At 45.7% G+C, this 24,606-nt stretch overlaps 1 protein-coding gene across 2 annotated transcripts; it reads left to right on the top strand.

Annotated features, from left to right (window-relative positions):
* The first annotated feature begins 257 nt into the window (after positions 1-257).
* LOC117897835 (polycystic kidney disease protein 1-like 3) lies at positions 258-14,914 on the top strand. Of its 2 annotated transcripts, XM_034806899.1 has the most exons (5): positions 258-1,042; positions 6,321-6,608; positions 11,194-12,776; positions 12,826-12,934; positions 13,577-13,669. In XM_034806899.1, the coding sequence occupies exons 2-5, from the start codon at positions 6,564-6,566 to the stop codon at positions 13,580-13,582; spliced, it is 1,743 nt and encodes a 580-aa protein (XP_034662790.1). In that variant the 5' UTR covers positions 258-1,042; positions 6,321-6,563; the 3' UTR covers positions 13,583-13,669. The 2 variants fall into 2 exon arrangements, with proteins under 2 accessions (XP_034662790.1, XP_034662789.1); XM_034806898.1 differs by having other exon boundaries at positions 268-1,042; positions 11,194-12,934; positions 13,577-14,914.
* Positions 14,915-24,606: the final 9,692 nt, after the last annotated feature.

Raw genomic sequence — 24,606 nt, 5'->3', positions numbered from 1 at the left:
CTTGGCTTTGGAATAACAATATGTGCGAATCTGCATGAACACGAAGCGTACACGAAGTCAAAGAGAACCAACCGCTTTTTGGCCTAAAGTTTGATGTTTTTGTGGGCCATTCTGCTGGCTTTTACTGTTGCGGTACGGGACGGGTCTGCGTTCTGTGCTGTGAGTGTTTTCGGAATCGAGTTGAGCTTTTCTTGGCTCTGGCTTCTTGGGCGCTGCTGCGGCTGGCCAGCAACCAGCAACCAGCACCAGCACTTATCAGCCCCTGATCGCTGTGGGAATTCAGTTAATTGTGGACGCTGTAGCCAAACGGACGCAAGAGCACGCGGCGCACGAAACGTTCCCATTTCCACACACACAGCTTTCGACTTTGTTTCGCTGCTCGTGAAAGTAATTGGCCAAGTCTCTGGGCCTGGCCCAAACAAACCCAAACACCCACAACTCCTCCACCTTCTTCTGTCGCGACAGTTTCAGTTTCGGAGTCGACGAACGAGCCGCCAATAACACAGCTGAAAACTTATTTAAGGACCGTTCCAAAAAGCCCACCCAAAAATCCCCCACCAAAAGGATCGAGGAAAAGGCGAAAGTAACCCAAAAACTAGAAGAGATTTTTTTCGACCAAGTCAGTTAAATAACAAGTTTTCAGAGTGTGTGTGTGCGAGTGTGCAGCAAACAACAATTAATTAAATAAATAAATTTAATAAATAATTCCGAAAAAAACAAAAACAGTTGAAAGAGAGCCATAAACAAAAACGAAATCCGTGTAAAGCTCGCGCGCCAATATTGCTCCAATTTAAAATAATAAGACAAAATACGAAACGGCTTAGCAACAAATGCATTGAACAATAACCCGCACCGAACAGATCGTAAATATAGAAAGCTTAACAATCAATTCCAGCAACAATTACAAGAAAAACTAAAACAAAAACAACAACACCAACAACAACAAGAACAACAGCAGCAGCAGCAAGAGAAACATTCAACAAATACAACGAGGGATTAAAAGCAAGCAAAAACAGCCATAAATGTGGTGGGTGCATTATTGGTAAGCCTCAGCGTCGGGTTTTTGTACCAACAACACAAAAAAGAGACACACACAGAGAGTAACAGTAACAGTGCCAGTAACAGTAACGGTTAATAATATGCCAGTCAGAGAGACGTACATATAGATCGCCGCTTTGCTGCAAACGTCTAAAATTGGCCAAATCCAAAACGTTTTTATGCGCAAAACGCGTTTCTTTTTTTTTCCCCCCTCTTTTTTTTGTATGCTTAGCATTTTTTCGCCCCTTAAATTTGTTCGGTTTTTCGTTTGTTTTTACACTCGATGTGTTTTAATTTTGTTTTTGTTTTGATTTTCGATTTTTTGCGCTCATGTTTTTGGTTTTTGTTTGCATTGCACAATGCAGTACTAGGAGTATTTCCATTCGATAGTACCCTTGTACCCCATGTCGGAGTACTTTTATGGGAGAGGAATTCTTTTTAGAGTCCTATAAATTGGCAATATATTGTAATATCCGATTTCAACTTTTTATTGAGCCACTCCATAACTCTGTAAGACATCGAATGCCATAAAAAGGTACTTAAGACCGAAAAACTGAGAATAATATAATAAATGTCAAACAATCTTCACAGATAGTGGTAGATTATGTTTTTAGATATTTATGTTGAATTCTTTGGTGTGAAAACCTAAGATAAATCAAAATGTTGTCCAGAACAGAGGTTCAATTTGCATATATAATTTACATCATCCAAACACGCAATTTCGTTTTTGGCAGTGTATCTCCCACTTCGATGGTTTGCTTTGGCTGTTGTTGTACTTCTTGCAAGCCATTAGCCATTTGGCCATAAAGTGGATTTGTCTTCAATTGTGGAAATCAGTTTAAGGCTGAGGGCGGGGCAGTCACAGTGTCCAGTAAACAGTGGACAGCGGTAGCTAAGCCAACAACTTGAATTCAGTTGCAGCTCCAAAAAATATGTCGGCCAAAGAGCTTCAAGGTCATGGATGAAAGTGTAGTCTGTCTGCGGCCTGTGAATCAGAGTATTGGCATGCACAGACGGTGTTTCGGTGTGTGCCTGAAATTGTTTCAAATTGTTTCCACTTGGCAATCAAAAACCAAAAAAAAAAGGTTTCCAATTGAAAGATTGAGAAAAAGCGTCTTTTGTCTGGGGCGCGGATTCCCGATTTCAATTTTTGATGTTGATGGACAGCCGTGGATTAATTTGCTTTGGAGACCAACAGAGGAGATAACCATCGCTCTATCCCTAGGAGATTGTTGCAATTGTCTTTTGTGTTTGGTTTTGTGATGGACAAATGGGGTTTTAATGGGGTCGAAACAAACGGGGGGTTGTACGTCTGTGTGTGTGTGTGCGTCGAGGGTAGGGTCTTTTAATTTGGCATGCATCTGGTAGTCTGGTAGCCTGTAATTTAAACGCCCTGCTTATTAGGAATCTACAGTAATAATTAACGGTTTGGCTGTAATTGAGAGTTGATTTACCGACCTACTGTCCGGCCTGCCCACCAGCCTGCCTGGCATTCAAATTGCTTGTGAGGGGAATTAATTTCGGATTTGTCCAATTGAAAGTCCCAGTGCCCCGCTGCTGAATGCCAAGGAAAAGCCAAAAGCCTCGATAGTCCGGCCACCAAGGGCATTGATTGGGTTTCAATAATATCAATTTCTGATGGCGAAGTGCTGGAAAATGGATCGAGGTCTTATACGGAAAACATAAACAGAAAATGGAGAATCTTTTCTTGGCAAACATTTACTCGTTTCATGTCTTTATAGTTATGAAACGCATTGCGCATGCACTCCCAAAATAAACGCCAGCTCACAATTTAATAACTCTATCAATATAGAAACAATTTATTATAATGTTTTGCTATAAAACCCCTTAAAGTAATTGCAAGTTTCAATCAAATAAATACTCCCCTCATTACGCTGAGTCCTCTGTTGTCTGTGGCCTTTGGCTTAACCCTTAATCAATCAAAAAGTCATATCGATAATTTCTATAATCTGTAATCTCTTGGCCCCCGACATTCTGAGCCAGATTGCAAAAGATTCGAAGCGTTGCCAAACTCGTTCAGCGATTTTTTAAACAAAATTATTATTAAAAGCTTAATTGCAGCAGCAGAAACAGCAGCGCCAGTAGCCAGCGCTGAGCTTTGGCCAAAACAATTAAAGGCTGCAAAAATGTTAAATTAACAAATTATATGTTGGCCACTAAAAAACATAAACGAAACGCTTGGAAAAAACGCGCTGACAAAACGCCTCAAACTCGCGCGACCTGCCAAAAGATACGAAAAGCAAACAAAAATAAAAAAACAAGTTGGGGATTGCACTATTTTCGGTTTTAGTCTTGTGGTAAGATGACAAATGACTTAAATGTTGGCATAAAGAGCACAGGCAGTGCAATAAACTATTAGAAATTCCATGGAAATATCAACAAAAACAGAAAACGCTCCAATTAGTGTACGTATTTTTTATAGGAGTACCCTTGCAGTGGGTATTAGTGTTTGCAAGAGAAGTTTGTCAAAGAAAGAGAATAAAAACAACGACAGGGGTCATTGTGCCTCTTACTGGAATCTTTCATGACTTGCCTGCCTTGATATATCAGTTCTTTATTTGGTAAAATCTTCCCCTAAAGTGTATCCAAATCTTCGGCTAGCATTCCTCAAAGCTTCCTTTCTGGTTTGACTTTGCTATCTGCTATTTTTCCTTCGACTTTGGAGTGGTGTCGATAACACATAGCGCATACGACGTGTGGCCTCTCCCTTCTTTTGCCTTTTTGGCTTTCGGTCTGTACGTCCCTCAACTCGACTGAGCGACTGTGTCCGTCCCCCGAGACGATTGTTAATGAATTGCAGTGGCGGTCGTCGTGCGACATTTTCTGATCTGAGGGCGGAGGTGGAATGGAAATGAAAATGGAAATGTTTGACAATTTGTCACCGCGACCAACACTTGTCTCGTCCGATACCGATGCCGCAGCCGAAGCCGATGCCGATGCCAATTGCGGGTGCGGGCCACGTTTGTGACCATTTGTTACACATTTTTATTTCGTATTATTTGTCGCCTTTATACGTGTATCTTTTGTAGTGGAAACCCCACCATGCATTGTGTGTACTTAGTGGCAATTTATTTGCCATTACCTTTTGCTCTCACTGTTCACTTCTGGTTTTAAATCAAGTTTATTAACCGGAATCTGTCAGTGGCCATTGTGCGGCTACAACTACGACTGCTGTTTGTGAGAGATCTATCTGTGTTCGCATTCAGGGCATATCCATAACTATCGATTAGCATTCTAATTTATATACTAACTGCCGCCTCGAGAGTGTGGCACAAATTTAGTAACGCCAATGGGCATGCACGATGCCAATGTATTCGCATTCGCACTGGATCTTGCCTCTATTACAATTTCAAGACCAAGCTGCGGTTGGCACTCTATCAAGGCAGGGAGTTGCGACTTTTAGGCCACAAGTGGAGGCATTTGGCAGATGATTTCTGTGATTTTTCTAAGAGCAACTAATGAATCCGCAACTATAATTATTTAAACTTATAATTTGTTCATTAATTACAAAACAAAAACTTGTTTCCTCCAAGAATAACTTATAGTTGGTTCAACATTTATCAGTAGAGTATTTCTCCTTCTGCAACACATTTTTCGCTGTACTCTTGCTGCTGCTGTTTTTGGCCTTAGCCCATGTGACGTCTACAGCTGGAGGGGCAGAGCAAGATACGTACGAGCTCGCCCAGAATGATGTCTAGAACTAGAACTAAACCGATTTCAATTCCTATTCCAATTATGGGTGCAGCTATAATTCAGAGACGTCTAGCTGGGAGCTTACGAATGTGGGAATCAAAAGTTTCTAGCTGTGGGCTCTCGTAACTCTTACTTTCAATGAATGTAACACAGACAAAAGTCTGCCAAGATGAACCAAGATGAACCCTTCACAAAAAGAAGGAACAGCAGAAAAAGAAATGCGAAATGACGCAACAGAGAGACAAAGGATTGGAATCAGCAAACGAAAAAAGAGAATAGAATAGAGTAGAATATAAGCCCATATATTTGTGTGTATAATAAATGCCGGCTAGTACGGATAGTCGAGTATGGGAGGTGGTTTCTTGCTGTCCAACTTTGGCTAATTAATGAGGCATTCGTTGGCAGAGAATGAAACTTTCGTTTTTAATGAGATGCCATAAAAAATATTGCCAAAATTCCTAAATAATTAAAGCCATTGAACGATGCCCAGAAAGAGGGAGGAAGAGAGAGGCAGGAGAGCTACGAGACCATGAGTAATTATATGGACTGTGAAGAGGCTTGATAAGAATTAGAACTGGTTTCTGGTTTCCATAGTTTCTTTTTCTTTTTTGTTTTGCTTTGTTTCAATATTTTATGGATTTGACTTTGGCTAGGATTTAATTACATGGTCTGCCTGTCTGTGTGCACGGAAATGCCTGAGAAATGTTAATTAAATTATGGCTTGGTAAGCGCCAAATCATCTTTATGGTGTGGCACGTACTAGAGTACTGCGGAACATACCCTCGAGTGCTCGATCAAGGCTCTTTTGTAGCGAGATTTTTAGGTATGATTCAATAATCACTGCTGACTGATCATTGCCTCATTTGATGGGTATCTAAACAGTCGAAATATCGTCTGGCATGGCATTCTTGTCTCTACCAAATGCTGCGATTGCAGCAACTTTATCTGCGAGTGGAACTACTCCCTGGGCTTCTTCTTCAATGGCATGCCAATTGTTGGCTACAAAAAGCTAACAAAATATTTTGCCATTAATTATAAATATGTTGAAATTGCAACAGACGATGCGATGGAGCATCTGTCTGGCTCTGGCTCTGGCACTGGGACCTGGGACTGTGACTGTGACTGGGGCTTGGCTCTGTTGTGGCCACAGTCTGTGGCAGAGTCGGTGGATTGCTGCTGCTGGCTCTCTCGCTGGCTGTTGCCAACCTGTTGCCAATACAAGTTCAATGATTCTTGTGGCTCTCTGGTGGTTGAGAGACTCTTCAAATTAGCTGCACGGCGACTCTCGCAGCGGCGCACAATTTCTGGTGTGAAATGCACCTTGACATTTGGGGCTGGATATTTCCCATTGATTAACGATTGAACGCAATGGATCTGTTTCTCTGTGCTCACTCTGTGTAGCTCTGTGATTTATTTGTTTATAAATTATTTATTATTTTGCAATTTCGATGTGTGTCGATGTGTGTCTTTGTGTGTGGCAATGACTTTGATATTTCTCTGCTTCTCTTGTGGGAAACCTTTACTCTGCCGTACACTAATTGCCCGCTTCTTGTTCTCCTTAATTGCAGTCATTAACAAGCGGAGACCATCCCGTACCATGGTCCAACATCAGCTGCCCGGGGTGGCCAAATGAATCACGTTCCTTTGAGGAAAGTGCGTCGAGTCCATTAAGCGGACACACACATCCCCAGCCAGAACAAGAGGAGACACCAGCTTCGGCTTCGGCTTCGGCACTAAAACGCTTGATTAACTCCCCGTGGAAGCGAGTGGCACAGGTGGACCGTGGTGTATTGTAAGCCCCCCCAGCTGTCATGGCACACTTTTGCTGTTTCCTCAGATTGGGCTTTCTGCTGCTGGTAAGTGTCACATTAAGGCGGTAATTGCCGCTCATGAGGCTGCTAAATTATGGCCAGGTGCAAGCCGCGAGCCCAAATTCCCGGGAATTGCTTTCGGCCATACACAAAACTTAAGTTCAAGGCTTCCTTCGCAGATTAGCAATGTGCGATACCTAAATCAAAACAGAAAAACTAGTTTAAATCGCAACCCAAAATCCCTTCTAAATTGCTGCTGGCCAAGGCACAACAGCTGGCGGCAAAGGAGGTGGCAAAGAGCTGGAAATAGTTGTCGATTTTTATTCCAAAATAGTTTGGGCACTTTTCAGTACGCTAGAGAAGTGTTTTCCCTTCCATGAACACATATTTGTGAGCTCTTTCCACCACTTTCGTGACAGTTAAATCTCTGAAAAAGAGATCACACATCATATATCAATATAGCCCCAAGGAAATACCTTTTAAGGTCGAGTTTGAGAAGAGTTTAGTGTGCTTTATGTCACGGTTTCAGCATAGGAATCCCTGACTTTCCCTCTCCACAGACAGACCTACAGAATGCGCGGCTTTATGGCCCATCAATTCCCAGGCTCCAAATGCAGTTGCCAAATGCAACTGCAAGTCCATTAACTTGGCCAATGCGTTTTGAAAAATGGTTTAATTGTGCGATCGGTAACCATTTGTGTTGGCTTTTAGCCATAAGCTTTTAGCTTTGCTTTGTTTCGACTTGGCTCGTTTTTATTGTGCCGAAAAATCATCCATAATACGTGGCTAGCGAAGGCATTTGGAATTAATTTGTACCACACTCGATTGTGTCTGTCTGGCCCGCACTTTATTGACTGCTCATTAGACAAAAAGACCAACCAACCAACAGAGAGACAGACCGACAAACCCCAGAGCAGACCCTCGTTGATTGTGAGTAATGTGGAGTGGAGTAGTAGGGTAAACGGAGGCTCGAATAAACTAAATAATTGCACGCGATTTGACTGCAGTTGCAAGTTATATGTGCAACAGAGTCTCGGCTCTGTCGCTGGGTCTCTCTTCCAACTTCCAACTGTAGGGGTCTGGGCGATGACGATGACGACGACGACAGCGGCTGTGGCTGTGGCTGTGGCTACAATTTGCAAATTATTTGCAGCGGGGTGTATGGTGGGGCAGCGGGGTGTGGTGCTGCTCCTAGTGGTGCAACAACATTCTAAACTGAACATTTCTTTCAAACATTAACCCACTGAGCAACAAGCAGGGCGCATCAGAGCTGCGATTCGTGTCTCCTTTTCCGCTTCAAGGTTCTGTGACCAACATGGGTTAATTTCCCACACAGATTTGTTCCTCTTTTGGTTGGTTTTGTGTGTCTCTTTGTCATGTAATTAATAAATGTGTGGCACTGGTACTTGTGCCCCAAAACTGCAGTGGATTTTGCTGGCAATTTAGAGCCGATTCTGCCTTTACCTCGAGCGCTGTCTGAGGCTCTCTGTCTGTGGCATTGAGTTTCGCGCACTGCCCTAATGTGGGCTGCACTTGGCTGGAAGATCGATAGCCAGATAGGCACAGGTAATGGCACGGGCAGCACTACACTCGGGTAAATATTAGAGAAGTCGACAAGGAAACATAACCGGAAATTAAACAAAGTAGAACACACATTTCGATCTCTTTTGGCGAGTGTATTGTAGCTGTTTTTAAGGTTGCAACATGGCCACAATGCACTCGCCCAGCACAGCTGACGACAGCGGGTGGTGACGCTGAGCCAGTGAGTGGCTGCTACCCAAAAGATTAAGCCCCAAACTGGAGCTGAAGCTGGAGCTGAAGCTGAAGCCATTTAGGACCCGCTGACACATTCACTTGGCCACTGGCTTTTGTCTGCTGCGGTGGCTGGCTGGCTGCTCCTTTCAACGCCCACCGTTAGCACAAAGCGCCGCTGGGGCAGACACACCACTCGAAATATATGCAAAAATTAAAGGGGGTGGGGTTGGGGCATATTACATGACTCTTTCCGCATTCGATAGCTTCTCGCTGTGTGGCCTGAGTCACAGCATTAATCCTGTTTGCCTTAGATCAATCATTTGTATATGAAATTTAATGGAAAAATGCTACTAAAAATACTTCCGAAATTAACATAAAAAGCAAACTGAATCGAAAACTGTCAACCCTCTGTGAATTGCGTTTGCAATTGTGTTATGTCAAGCGTAAAAACTGAAATCACGATGATTGTGGCTAATTAAATTGGAGGTATCAAGTGGCAGCATCAGCACCAAGCGCGGCACTTGAAAGCCAATGGCCACGGCACAGCTCGGCACATGCTGCTGCCAATCTTAAATAAAAAGAGTGCTCATTAAGGCGTGATTATTGCTTAATTGTTAGGCAAACAATCGGCATCGATCGAAGGCGGATATCTCATTGATTCGGAGCGCCTGTTCTGTTCTGTTCTGTTCTGTTCTGGATTGAAAGTATCTCTTCTGACACTTCCGCTAAGTTGACAGCAGTGAAAATTGTCAACGCTGTTGTGAGTGGTGCAACAATCGAATGATAAATCGACAAAAATCGCCAGTTTAAAGTGCAAAAGAATGTCCAACAGGATTAGGCCAGAGCCACAGGTAATCAGGCAGCCCCCCGACTGATAAATCAATCAAGATTAATAATTGCCTATCATGGGATCTCTCTCTCTCTCTCTCTCTCATTTCATTCATTAAACTGGAGCACGTCACTGACCAGTCGGTTCAAGTAACTCCCCAGAGACAATAGAAAGGAATTCGCTTTGTCCAGCTTCTCGTTTTTTTTCCTCAATCGTTTGGTAGTTATATTTTTAGAACGTTTATTTTTTGTGTCTTTTGTTTTAGGGCGTTACGCGGGTAAGCAAAACCCAGTTATAGATATGCGTACAAAAGGGCTTTTGCTTTTGTGATTGCAAACTGAACTGAACTGAGCGACTTTTGGTGTCAATGCTAAGCGCGCTCACCGCCCGCGGTCGAGTACTTCTGCAATTTTAGACATAAAAGGCAAGGCGACCCGCTGCTGCTGTTCGCTGGTGACTGGTGACTAACCCCCACAGTGGTAACTGGTCAGATACTTACTGCTCTGACTGTGTAATTTTAGCACATGTGCGAAGGTGTTTGGTGGAGCGACTGCCAGCTCCGATATGATCTAGAAAAATGCCTGGCGACAGGCGCCCACTTTTGCTCAAATCTTTCTGTACAGTCTCTGCCTGCCACTGCCGGATGTGGTTATTGTTCTTGTGCATGAAGTATCAACATTATACTATTATCTTGTGTTTGTATATAGAAACGTTTATTGAATAATTATGCTATTTTTTGAGCTGCTTGCAGCACTCCATTTCCATTAATATTTGATTCCGTTTTTGCATTGTTTTCAATTTGGCGCGCCAGTCGGTTTCCCATTCGAAATCAATATTTCTTATGGAGCTGTAAATGATTTGTCTGTCTGCAATTAGCATTGCTAATGCAAGATGGATGTAAATAACGATAAATATGCTTTATGTGCCTGTCCGAAGCGATCCGATCCGAACCGATCTGATCTGATTCGATTTCCTTTGGCAGGGCAGGCAAGTTCGTGCCCTAAGTCTTTTGTGTTGGGAAGTGTGAATGGGTGGGTGGGTGTGCTGCTGGCTGGCTGATAACAATTTATGGCCAATCTCTGGCCATGAAATATAAGCCATTATTTCTGCATTTGCTCGGACGGGAGAGACTGTCGAACGGCAAAGGAAAAGGTGTATATTTTAGCACTTTTAAGTGATTTATCAATGTTCAGATAAGTTTTATGACTGTTTGCTTTTGCTCTCTGAGTTTCTCTGACTAAATTTGTGTCAATTTCGGTGCAAATATTACTCATGCCAAGCAGGATTCCTATGGGACAGAATGTAACCTGATCTGGCAAGCTGTTCCCTACCCGAAGTTGGGTCTTTTCAGGCAGCAAGCTGAGTCAGAGAAATGCAAACAACCCCCGAAGCAATGGCATGCCTTTCTGACTGCACAAATGACAAATCGATCAGGCCTCGAGCAGCAGCTATGTGATGTTGCTCCACTTTCCACTTAACCGATTTCCACTAACCGATCGAAATGCGCCATGCAAAGTGTGTTTGCTGCAATCCCCACATACTCGCTCGTACTGCAAGCGTTTGTTTTGCGCTACCTTGCGCCACCCACTTGCAACGGCAGCGGCAGCGGCAGCGATGGCGTCGGTTAATTATGCCACCACTTGACTAGGAAGAAACATGCACCACTTCAAACGGAGCACCGCTCCGCTGCACCACAGCCGCGTCGTAGAGCAAATCAGAGCAGAGTCCAGCAGCAGCATTCCGCTGATGTCTTAATAGACCTCTCGGCACATTATTATTCAAATGTCCGATGTCCAGGGCACTGCATGACTGGTGCAAATCTCTTTATCGTAGCATACATACATATGTATGTAGATATATGGATCTCGATCTCCGATTCGAATGATATTTTAATTACGCAAATTTATAAATAGATCGCTGAGATAAGCAGCCAATGCGATCAGACACACCGATCGGATTGTATCGATCGGAATCAATCTGATTTGCATAAAGAATCAATTGAGGCATATGTCGAGCATAACTAATACTCTGAACCTTCCATTACAGATGCTGTCCGGTGGCTGTCGGACACGTCCCACGGGGCGGCAGAGTGAGCTCATCGCCGGCAATGAGTTCCTCAAGCTGTTCCTGGACCACGACGAGCAGCAGCGCAGCCTCCACAGCAGCGAGCAGGAGTTCGAGGGTCGGGCGGAGGCCCATCGCCAGCGTACGGCCAGTGGCAGGAGCCTGGAGCACAGGACACGCTTCAGGAATACGCTGCCCAACAGCAAGGATCACGAGGCCAAGGAGGAGAGAGGCGAGGTCGTGAAGCTGGTCACCAGCGGCAGCAAGATCGTCTTCCTCGAGGATGAGCCTCGTCCCCGCTCCAGCAGCAAGTCCAAGACCAGCGACGAGGTCAAGGTCGTGGCTGTCAGCGTGAGTTCCTCCAGCAAACGTGGTCCCAGTCCCCGCACCAGTCCACGCTCCAGCACGAGTTCCTCCAGCTCCTCGACTGCCACTGGCAGCGACTTTGTGAATCGTTCGCACAAGAGCGAGCTCTCCATTGAGGAGACAGAGCCACGACTGGCGGCCGATGCCATGGAGGGGGACAGCGACTCGCTGAACAGCGCCTCCAACATACAGAGCGTCTTGGCGGCTCCAGCGGCGGAGGCACACGCCGCCTCGTCCTCCTTCCCGCGTGGCAGCAGCAACCAAAGCGAGGTAGCCGTCACCCATGAGGCAGTCGAGGGCGAGGACAAGTTGCTGCCGTTCCAGACGGTGATCTATCACGACTCCAAGCAGGGTCGCGGACCGCAGTCAAGATCAATATCGTACAGCTCCATATCGCAGAATGTGGACGATCTGCAGGTCTGGCAGCAGTCCACACGCGGCGGCATCCTAGCCGAGGCGCAGCGGAATGTGAGCGAGAGCCTGAAGCCCATACCCAGGCCAGCACACGGCCACTCTTCGTCCTCGGAGCCGGCCAAGTTCTACTCCGTGCCCTCGAAGATGTACAGTGTGCCGAGCAAGTTCTACTCGGAGCCATCTAAAGTGTACTCCGAGCCCGCCAAGATGTACGGACAGCCGGAGAAGGTCTACTCGGAGCCCTCGAAGGTGTACGGACAGCCCTCGAAATTCTACTCGCAGCCGGCAAAGGTGTATGGGGAGCCGGCCAAGGTGTACGGAGAGCCAGCCAAGACCTACTGGCCTCAAACGGTGACCAGCACCACTCCCGCCACGACTGGGCCCTCGTCCACATTGGATACCAGTTCCAGTCCGATGAAGGCGCCTGGAACTAGTACAACTCCCATGCCCATAACTGTGCCGCCGGGGGCTGCCCCCAGCACCTTTGTGCCCTCACGTTCCCGGCCGCGACCAGCAATTGTCTCTCGCATCGCTTTTGGCGAGGCGCAGAGCACAAGCACCACAACGGCAGCACCGCCAGCCACCACAGCTGCCCCTCTGGGCACCACCGCCAAGCAGCCAGAGTCCAGCACGTCTGCCACCGTCAGACCAACCACTTGGCAACACCATTATCACAGTTACAACCATCAGCAGCATCATCATCCGACTGCCTCGCCGCCGCGTCGAGTACTCTTCAATTTGGATAAATTGCCTTATGATTTATTGAATGCACCACAGCCGCCGCAGTCGCCCCACCATCATCCATTGGATCCCAGTCCGAGCCACTTCCAACAGCAACAGCCACAGCAGCGTCCATGTTGGGAGCAACAGCAACAGCAACGTCAGCATTCATCACTGCCGCATCAACATTCTAATCAAAATGCCAAAGGATTGCCCAATAGAGGTGAGTCTTAGTCGGAGTTTCAATTTGAGTTTGAGTTTGAGTTGTAAGTCGAAATTACACTGTTTAACAAAGTTCGTAATGCATTTGCATAAATTAAATGGAGTGGCACGTTTTAATGGTTCATAATAAGTAGGGAGAGCATTTCTGTTTCATTCATAAATTTAACTTAGAAAGAGGAAAGTAGTTGGGTTGCAGCTAACGTAGATCAGTTAAATAAAAAGTTATCACCGTTGACACTTGATTTTAATTTGATGTAAAGAAGGCTCGCGCGAACTATCCCCAGAGAGCAGAGTGTAGAACAAAGAGGAGATCGCGAGAACAAGAGCGCAGAAGCGTCAGCAGACGCCGGTCAGAGAGCTTTGTTCTCATAATTCCGTCACTTTTGTGAGTAGTTTGTGCACGTGTTTGAACGTATTTAAAGAAATTACAAAATCAACATAGGATAAATATTTGAACTTTGTTAATCAGTGACGGTTTCGAATTGCAACGACAACGCATGGGCTTACGTTTACGTTTACCCTCCTCCCCTCTGCGCGTTCTCTTGTAACTAATCTTGAACTTATCAGACATCATCTTTTGCTGCTCCTCCCACAACATAACCCTAATTTTAACTATCTCTCTCTCTCTGTCTCTCTACCGCAGATCTAGTCAAATGTATTTCCAAATTTGCACACCAACATGGAACATCATCATCATCACCAACAGCAGGGGCATCATCATCATCATCATCATCATTGGGTGGTTCATCAGGGGCGGCTGGCTATTCGTACAGCTCCAGCTCGACAAGCTCCTCTTCATCGTCTTCGTCGTCCTCCTCTTTGGGCCGACCCCGCGACTCCATCAGCCATCAGCCGCAACATCACCACTTCACCACCGAACGCCCCGAGCAGTACACCCCGACCTCAGAGCAGAATTACGAAATTGAAGAGTCCGTAAGTGTTATGACAAACGGACGAGCCCACGGACCGCAGGGCCAGGGCGGCCAGGGCGGTGGGGCAGCACAGACTCTGTCTCTGGCCACAGTCACATCTGCAGCCACAGCCACAGCCACACCAGCTGCGGCCACAACCACTGCCACAGCCACAGTCACAGCCACAGTGGCAACCACGGCAACCAGTGGTCGCGGCCGAGGCATAGACAGGGGCCGTGGCTCGGTGGTGTACAACGCCGACGCAAATGCCAACCACGATTACAACGCTGGCCAAGACAACGACGACGACGACGGCGGTGAGAGGGAGGTGGAATCTGCTGAAGATGGTGCAGATGGTGAGCGCGGCCGAGAGGCTGGGCCGGGCAACGAGGAGGAGGACAAAGTCGCCTATGTGGTGGAGGGACGCAACTATCGCAAGTATCGGGTGGAGGAGAAGACCGACGATGGCTTCATTGTCGGCGAGTATGGAGTGGTGGACCACAACGATGGCAACCTGTGGGGCGTGCGCTATACCGCCGATTCGACCATTAACCGCAGCCTGATCCAGAAGGCCCTGCTGGCATTTCTCAAGCTCAAGTGAGAGAGAGAGAGAGAGAGAGCGAAGTCCTACTCTTGCCGATTCCACAACAGCTGCTAAGGCAGGCATTCCACATGTGATCCAAGTCGTATTGTAGTTAGCGTAGATTAGCCTAAATAGATGTACTAGATAGATAGTTAGTTAGTTGTACTCGTAGTAGATGTGTGTCTAGCCATTAGCCAGACGATGTCGATGAGATATCCACGAGATCAGGAACACACTCGCACTCACAGTCCTCTAACTCCCTCCACCATTCCCACTGAGTGTGTGTTTCGTGTGTGTGTGTGTGTGTGGTTTAGTCAGTAAACGAATTTGTTTAATGTGTAGTTAATGTTTTAATTAATTTATTGTAGTTGTTGGTATTGTAATTGTAAACGTAACACCTAATTTATTCAGTTAATCAGCCACGAAATTACACAGACCTAGCAACTTGCCATACAACGCGTACGAGTTACACCTGCGAGTGTAGACGCCAAATCCCGCACCTAGAACTAGAAGAGCCGCCTAAGCGCCAATCGAAACTATCCTAATTAGACACTAAGTGACTCTACCCTCCCCCCCCTTGAATAGTGAAATAAAACCTAAAATTACACAGAGAGAATTATTCAGAATGGTTTTGGGCATTAATCTCGCTGCGGGTGGGTAAGCGGAAAGCAAAAAGCGGAGCAGGATCTTGGCTCTTCGCTCTCTGTAATGTAAATGCCACTTAAAATTGATTAAAAACATGCTGCCAGCGGGCAGTAAGGGCTACGGCATGCAGCTTCCTGGGACAGTATCATTAAAACTTAATTGATATGAACAAGTGACAAAGCAGCATCAGTAAACAGAGGGAAAAGGAGGGAAGGAATCGACGCAGAAGGTACCCAGGAATTGAAGGCACGGTCTCCATCAGAGACCAGCATATTAAGTGCTGAATCGGTAACTAGATTCGAATATATATAGCCATAATCTACAGCAACAGATTGGCTCTGCATAAATCAAGTTTGGTTTAATCCGCATGTCCCTTCCCTTGCTGATCCGATTCCCTGGCTTAGGAAACCTGCAACGAAATCGCTTACAGCTTTATGGGTTTATGTCAAGTGAAACGCGGAAGCCGATAACTGGAAACGAGGCATCGGGGCATTCAGACATTCAGGCAAAAGGCAAAACGCCATCCGCAATCGGGATGCGCCCTCGACCGACCGACCGACCAATCGAGCGAGCAGCTTGACAAAGTCAAGGCGGCCATTGTGAGAGTTTTATAGACACATTTGGCCAATTAAGAGCAGCAATGTCATTCCATAAATGAACCAACAGCTGTCCCCCTGCTGGCAGTAGTTTACTGATCTGCCCCAATCTCCCTCCTCCATGCGCGGCACAAAAGCAACTCCGCAACTGTAAGCGAGCCCATAAATGCGAAATGCGAAAATCAACTGGACCGAGAGGGAGAGAGAGAGAGACTGAAAGACCTTCGAAGGTCGCTGAACGACCTTGCTTGCGGTCGCCGTTGCCGGTGCCTCTTCGATCCGTCTTTGGCGTCTGCGTGTCGTCATTTGGATGGGATTTTATTGCTCCTCAGAGATTGGATTGGCCCCAGAGCCTGCAAAATTTCCACTAATGATTGCATGCGCCAGTGCCAGAGCCAGTGCCAGTGCCAGTCCTGTGTCCATTTCAGGCTCCATCTCCCTCTCGGACTCTGTGGCTATTTATAAATATGTAAGACAATCGGGGGACAGACAGCCAGGTGAGTGTAGAAGTTCAAGCTTTGCTTTGGTATGCTGTCTTATCGCAAACCGGCAATCAGCCCCCAGCCACAGCCCCAGCCCCAGCCCCAGCCCTCGACTCCTACTCCGATTCTGATTTTTACGGGGACTTGGCAGCATCGTCGACGCGATCTGCGTGAAGAAATACAACACATGACCATAAAACAATCAAGGAGAGCTCAGTGCGGGAACTGAAGTTTAGATACACTTGCAGCAGGCTATGGGAAATGTTCCTCCAATTGTGCCTTAGACAAACTTTGGAATATCTTTGGGAGAGGCGAAGGTTATGGCAAGGATCTTCCACCGCTGCAGAATATTTTGAAGATACTTTATGGATTCTCCTTCTTCCTTTTCTGCATCTCAAACGTCTGCACAAAGTCTATAACACCCTCGCTGCTAGAGTATAAAAAGAGAATGTTCCTGGTTCTGGGTCTGGTCTCAGATTTAATGCGAAATGCCAGTGCCAGTGCCAGAAACAGAGAGATAATGCTGCTGGGGCTGGCAGGAGGGGAGCCACTGGAGGAGACCAAGACCGAGACCGGGCCGTGCCCTTTCTGCGGTCAGCTGCCTGATGGACATCTCCGAAGAAGGAACTGAAACTGGTTATACCGTTGCGGGGCTTAAGTGAGGCAATTATGAGGCACACACAACAGTTTCTTACTTTTCTGGCCAGCATCGAGAAAGTGTCTAAAGCATGATGAATGCCAAGTAAACATGTTGCCCGTAGTCAGATCTCATCTCCTGCGGCTTCGGGGGCGTAGAGGTTGTGCTGCGTGTCGACAATAAATTTGAAAACTACACGATTGCCCCTCTGCCTGACAGGTTGAACGTTGCGACGTCGCCACGCCCCTACCGCCTTCGAATGTCCTGCTTAGTGGCTTTTTAATGCGGTGGGCGTGCCGCTAGAATGGCCATTCTGACAGCTGTGAGGAGGCTTCATTAAACGCTGCCCCATCTTCATCTCCCAGACGCTGGACCTCTGATCTCCATCCCCCAACCAGCCAGCATCCGCATCCATTCACAGGCTGCAGCTTCCTTTTACTTTTGCCTTCAGCTGCTGCATCTAAATTGCTCCCCCATTGATCTGGCTTACAAGAATTTGCACTTTTATCTAGGCCCCTGTCCATGTCTCATGTCTGCGTCTGAGTCCTGGCTGGCCTCGTTAGTTAATTATTCCCGCTCTGAGGCTCCACTCTGCAAGCACTCGAACTCCTTAATGAAGTCGCGGCAGCAGGTACTCGTCGTATCTTTCCACGATGCACGATCGAATCCATTTTATTCAATATTCCCGGTCGCGGTGGATGATCGATGGCGGATTGGAAATTTATGACATGGCATTATAATTGACCGATTTGTCATTATAATTAGCGTACACACCGCGGACACAAGCGGCCATTCTGTGTGCACCGGAGCCTAATTTATGCATATTGTTGGGATTATTTTTAGAGGGGACAATGCAACAAAGCAACAAAGCCCCCCACAAAAGCAACATTGTTGCAGCAAGCTGAGTGGAAGGAGAGGAATTTCATGGGAGGATGCAGAAAGCAATTTATTATAAGCATCTTTAAATCGAGAACAATATAATATTAATAAGAGACAGGCAGATTCAGGCAAAAAGGATGCACAGATTGATGCATATACAAAAGCGGAATAAAGATAGAATGCAAAAGAGTGTAGTTTTGAGAAGAAGGAGAGCTTCGCCTGGAAACATATAGAGTAGGAAGATAGATAGATTGAAGCATAAGTAGTTGATAGATGCAAATATTGATTGAAAATCCTATCAAAAAAGTTAGAGCTGAGGAAAACTCGCTGTGGCGCCATCTGTGTCTTATGTTTTTTCTCGCAGAAACATTTAACGATCGGCCTGAAGGCATGCTACACTTTTTTGTGTATTTATTTTAAAGCCACTTCAACTGCTGTTCAAGCCATACAGTAAAAAACTCCCATCTGAGCTCTTTATACAATCTTCATGATTCTATACTAATAATTTATATTTATCATCAAAACTAAGGTGCTGATTAAAGCTAGAAACCAAGGAAAATAAGGCTGCAGTCATCAGAGGAGGTTGCAGCAAAATACCAACCCTACTCCCATCCCAATCTTATTCTCCTTGACTTAAATTGCACAGCATAGCATTATAATCTTGAAATCCATAACAATATCTTAAATCCAACATTAATATTTATTCAGAAATGAAGGGCAAGAAAAGACGCCCACAAGAAAATGGAACACCGGAAACCGAGAGATTAAATAAAATTGCCAAAAGTCATGAATCAAGCTGAAAAGTTAATGAAACAAAAAGAGAAGTACTTCGGCAGTCAAACAATGAATAATGCAAATCATTGCACTGCCCATCCGGCAGATCCTGCCTGCACATATGCCAGATATCCTGGTGTATCCTGGTATCCTGCATGTATTTTTGGCACATGAATTTGGAGCACAACTAATTGTGTGCCGGCAATTAGCAGGAAAAATATTCAAAAAAAAACTCAACACTTTACTAATCTGCAAGTGTCAAGCGGAGGACATTGGCAAATGGCGATGACAATGAGCGAGGAGAGCGAGTCCTGGCCAAAGGAGTTGACAGGCAGACATACAGGCACGGGCAGAGGCAGGGTTGAAGTGTGCGTTCCGGGTAAAAAACGCGTCAGGCAGGGCAGCAGCACCGCCAGAATCAGAATTCAACCGAAACTGGCAAAAGGGGAAGGACGGACGCCATAGCCACAGAGGGGTTGCTGACTCAGACGGAGACGAATGCCAGAACAGGGACATCGACGGGGACAACAGGTCTCTATAAAGGTCTCTCTACCTCTACCTTTTCGCATAATGAAATATAAGTACCGCACGGTGCTCCTTTAACGTCTGATATCAAAGGACATTCGATCGGGCATGCAACATGCGCTCATTGTCCCCGCTCTTGTTGTCAGTTCCTTAAGCGTTTCTCGTATTTATGCCAAAGATTACATGTTGATCTCGCATATCTTTCATCTTGACGGACCCATCCCCATTCCATCACGGTCCTGGGACCCTGTCCTCCTGAAACTCCTGGAATCTGTGCGTGCTTCCCACGTCGCTGTCATTCGATATGCGATATGAAAACGAAATCAAAATGCCGTCAGTCAGTGGCCCAGTCGTGGCTCTGCATTAATTGGGCGACAAGCGAAATTATACAACTTTCACATTAATTCATAGAGAGAGTTGCAGAATCTATATCTTGCAATGGAAATCGGATGGAAATCTCTTCGCCCGCTGACAACTTGCCCGCTTCTCTGGTAGTCCATTGTGGGACAGTCTCTCTCTCCAGCTAAAATCTACAATCTCCATCTTCGATATGCCCAGAATTGCCCCTTTTTTCCGGCTACCTCCAGCTACCACCAGTTAGCGGCTTCGATGAGGGTTCCTTCCTATACATAATTCCTATTAATAATTGAAACAAAGAGCATATTGCGCATGCTAGATTGATCGCCCACTTGTTGGCTGTTTGCCTGTTGCCTGTTGGCCCCCGAAAAGGCCAAAGAATATTGAATTGAGAAATCCTTTCATTCTTCGTTTTTGCTACCCCTTTTCTGCTCTCAATTTCTTGGAAGTTAATTCTTCAATATTTCGCTATTTATTCAAACCTCTTCAGCATGGCATTTTTTTTTTTGGGAAAAATATAGAATTCAAAATTTCCCGCATGGCTGCAGCAGATCCTCTTGTGTGGATCGATTGTTATGTCTTGTTAGGGCATCTGGATCAGGTGCCTGCGCATTGTCCATGATAATGGGCCCTGAATTGCTCTGTGTTTTGTATTCAATTTCAATCAGCCATGTATCCTCGAGTGGGAGCTTACACGGCTCTTCCCACGGATACATCCACGGTTTGATTCACGGTTTGCTCTGTCAGCGAAAGGTTGAAGGTTAATGATCTCTGCCAGATAGTGCAACGAACTCTTTGTGACTAGAATGGAATTGATTAAGGGAGGAGATAGCACGATGGAATAATAAGAGGGGTCACCATTTCCAGGGACTTCTTGAACTTATTACGTGTATTGTGATAGATGCTGAAGACTTTTGGAAGCTATTCTGTGCCTTTATTTTCTCACACTTTTTCTATATTTCGATTGTGAGATTTGTCTGACGATCTAACTGGTACAAATTCTTAGTTACAGACTCTCTCCTGCAAGTCTCTCATTTACCAGAGAGCAGATCTGTTAGAGCCTGTTGATTAAATGTAGAACTTCTTTGTGGTAAAGTAACACCTGCCCTACTCTCGTATTCCATTTCTTGTTTTTCTCTATTTATATTTCAAAGGCTGCCGTACTTATTCCTGGTTAAACTTGTGCCCAAACTTGTCTATTCTTTTGGAACTCCTTCAGGATTTCTCCTATTCCATTTCTTGTTTACTCTCCCAGTTATATTTCAATGATCGCCGCTCTGCTCATCTCATCTCCTCTCCATTCTAATCTAATCAAAGTGAGTTACCGCTCCTAATGCAACTATCTTCCAGGATCTGAGACACTTTTAGCCGGAAAAGTGGCACAACTACGGGTAAGCCCTCGTAGATGATCTGCTATCTGCTGCCGGGAAAGTGAAAACACAAACACATTTTCCTTTGAGTTGTTTGCAGGAAATGTGTTAAATTTCTAAGCTATCTGGCAGTGAAATCGGAAACTTTTTGCCAAATATTGGCAGGCGTGAGAAATGTAACGCAATGGACTTGGACTTGGGCATGGGTTTTGGTCTGTTCTATCAAATAATCTGCGTATGACATAATCTTCGGGGTTTAGGAATGCAAACGAGACGTGGCCCTGGCTGTGGAGGACAAAAGGGCAACGGCCAACAGGACATCCTACTTAGCAGGCAATGAGCCTCGAGACTCGATTGTAAAAAAGGCAAACAAAAAGTCCTTAAGTTATGTTCGGGCTGAAGACAATGGGACTCCTCCACAAAAGAGCCTCTGAATCTCAATCTGAATCCTCGTCTGGCATTGGCATTGGCACTGGCACTTATGCAAGGAGTCCTGGATGCCAGGACACAACAATCAAAACTGAAATTGAAATGGAAGCAGCGACTTCATCACTTGTTTCGTTTCCTCTCCTGTCCTGTCCTGTCCGCTCTCCTGATGCATAAAAACAGAGCCTCCTGAAACCGGAGCTGGAGCGATCCCGAAGCGCATATCAGGTTGGAGATGGGATGAGGATGAGGATGGGGATGGGAGCGGAGTGCACACGATCTCGGAGGTGTGTCCCATTGTTCGGTGTGTTTCCGTGGCTGCCACGAATATGAAACTTATCTGCAGAGAGGAGAGTAGAGTCTCTCTCTCATCTCTGGAGTTTTGCACGTGCAATGCTGGGAACGAACCCAACGACAACGACGAAAGTTGCTCAACTTTCTGCTGTCAGCCTTCGTGCGTCCTTACGCAATTTGTCGGCTCCCAGATATTTGAGCACTTTAATTTTATGTTTTGGATTGTTCACATGATTTCTCAAGATCAGATTGCTATCTGCCTCGGTTCCTGCCAGTGTCCCTCCTAGACCCTCTATCCCTGATTCAATTATTGCGCTTTTCCTAGCTGTTTGTCGTCGCTGCCGTTCCTTGCTTCTTCTGCTGCTGTCTCGGGGTCTAATAGTTCATTTCCTGCCTCGGCTCTTCGGTACTGGGGTTCCATTTGCACTTCGTTTTGACGTGATTTCGTGAGTCGCTTCCTGTGGATGTCTCGCCCCGTGGATTGTCTCTTCCCTCCCCTCTGTCTGTTTGCACTTTTGGGTTTGGGTTTGATTCGCTTTTTGCTTTTATGAACTTTGATGACTCGTTTCAGCGGAAGTTGTGCTCAAAGGGTTCCACTTCCGCAGGGTTCCACTTTGTGCCTGCATTTGCATAATCCGAGCGCCAAAAGTCTTGGAAAATGTTTGCTTTAATTCTCTTTTTCTTGGCGCCAAAAAGGATAATTGCTGGGTTGTCATCTTGGGAAGATGAATGAAGATTTGGTTACTTTTAATGGTTGGAGTTTGAAGAGGAGTTGTCTTTCCTCTTAGTTCCTTTTGGATTTCCATGTCAATGGGTTGGATATCCGCTCTGAGATATGCTTTGTGATCGTGCATTATTATTATGTTGCTGATGGATGATCAATTATAGACTAAAGAACATTCTGAGACGCAGTTTGGCATTCAGATGAATATTGAAATATCGTTCAATATAAATAAGTTCATATATTATAATCATATAATCCGCTTAGTACTCCTCTTCTCTAGCTGATCCTCTCCATGATCTTGTATGTGACTTGCAAGAGGGTTTTTATAGTCCACAGAGAGAGAGCTCAATATAATCAAGGGATCACTCTAGAGATTCAGAAGAGGAGCAAATCAAGGAAGATCAAAAGCAGATCAGGGCAGATCAAGAGCAGATATAGAAACTCTAGGAAGGAGTAATCTCAGGACTTTAATCATACCTCAAGTAGACGAAAGCCTAGGGGCCAAGAAGGCACGCAAGTAAATGCCTTCCATCTGATTAATTTCTTTAATATCTGCATAATTTATCAGCAAAATTGTAAATATGTAAAACATAGTTATGAAAAGTGGTCTTCATTTTTCTTTACATGTTTATATAGTTGGGATTCTCCTTTTGTAAACTTCAAATAAAAGGTACCACACAATACACACATTATGCGTGGCTGTGCACCAAATATGTTCTACCAGCTAGTTTATTGGAGCCATAAACCTCGAACAAAACACTCACCTAATGACATTTCGGGTCTTTCCCACCAAAAGTCTGGCGCGATTCATAATGAGGGAATGGAAAGGAAGGGTACAGCAGCCGTCCTCTATGAAGAGGCAGCAGCGACAGGCGGCAGGCGGCAGGCAGGTCCTCGCGGGGCCAGGGACCAAGTTTCTGGACGATCCTCAATGAATGTTGGAAGCGTCGGCGGCAACTTTTGGGCCGTAAAACCGAATCGCAAATGCAAATGCAAATGAAGTGAATTTCCCAAATATGTTTAACCCTTTCACTTTGTGTTGCTCAGCTCTGGTTTTCTTTCTTTCACTCGAAGTGTCATTAGCTGCATGGCGTCGACTGTGTTTTATGGTTTCTTAACCCTTTCGATGGCGATTCATAAAAACGAGTTGTCCAGCGAAAGTGGCATAAAAATCATAACTGCTACCTGGTGGCTGGCTGGCATTCTTCGAAGACAAAAAGGTGCTAACTACAGTGCTCTCTCCGACATCATCATTAGCCGGATGACCACGCACAGCACCATGACTACCTATGGCGGCAAACACCTTCGTAGATCCTTTCGCTTTCGCATGTCCTGCAGGGCCTCAAATAAAAACTTTTTGCTAAAAAGTCACGGGTTGCTGGGCGAATTTTCATGGAAATTTTATTCATTTTTTATGCGCTGCAATAACCTTGAATGGTCGCTGCACAAGTCCTACCTGAAGAGCAGGGAGGGGAGGGCTGTGTTCAGCTCGGAATTGTGGCCTGCTCGTGACTGCTGTTTCAATTCTTGTGGTGGATTTAGCGCTAATCCGCGGGGATTAGCAGCTTGCCGGCGTTTCATATGCATTTTTCATAATTCATTAAGTACGGCGGGGGCTGTACTTAGTCTCAATGAAAGTGAGGGAAGAAAAAACTACGAGTGGGAGTATCTGGAGCCGGACGTGGGAAGCGCTGACAGATGCTGAGGCTGAGGCTGCGGCTGCCCCTTTGCATATTCATGAGTTCCCACAATTAAGTTCTCCCGCCACTCTGGACTGGTCAACAGTATGTCAAAAATTGATATGTCATCGTCATCTGGTTTACTAGAGCATCATTCAGCATTCACAGCAATATGATCAACTCCCCCGCGGGACGGACAGGGCGAGGGCACCCTCCAGCTAATGATCAGCATAGCATCACACGCAAGCAAATTCCCATGCAACAACAGCACACACCTGAGTACAAGTCTAATTCCCAGTACCATAGAGAGGTACAAGCCACCCCCAATAACCAACAGCAGCATCATCCTACTGCTGCAAGGGGTTGCTATTCCAATTAGAGTCCTGCCAGCGCTACCCTTGTGCTAGCTGGTGATATCATGTCAAGCATTTTATTGATCAAGTTACGCATCCGTAATACGAATCGAAATATAATTGCTCTTTTTAAGTGTCTATCATATATCAACATGAATACTCGCACTCGCACTCGCACTCGCAACAGCATTTGCATGTCCATCACCCTCTGCTCTTGTTGTGCCTCTCGCTGTGCGCTCTACTCTGATCTGTTCCCACGTATTCGGGGTTGCGCCGAGGATGGGATTGGCATGGGCATGGGCATGGGCATTGGCATTGGCCTCGTCAGGCCTTAGGCGTTGGGTCTTAATCGCACCAGACTTGCGGGATCTTGCTTAACATTCGTTAAGTACTCGTGCAACTCGTGCAATGTTTTTCCTCCGAACTCGCTGATCCTCG

This window comes from Drosophila subobscura, chromosome O, assembly GCF_008121235.1.
Source record: "Drosophila subobscura isolate 14011-0131.10 chromosome O, UCBerk_Dsub_1.0, whole genome shotgun sequence".
Classification (NCBI taxonomy): domain Eukaryota; kingdom Metazoa; phylum Arthropoda; class Insecta; order Diptera; family Drosophilidae; genus Drosophila; species Drosophila subobscura.
The sequence above is the reverse complement of the archived record's forward strand: the minus strand, read 5'-3'. Positions and strand labels throughout refer to the sequence as shown.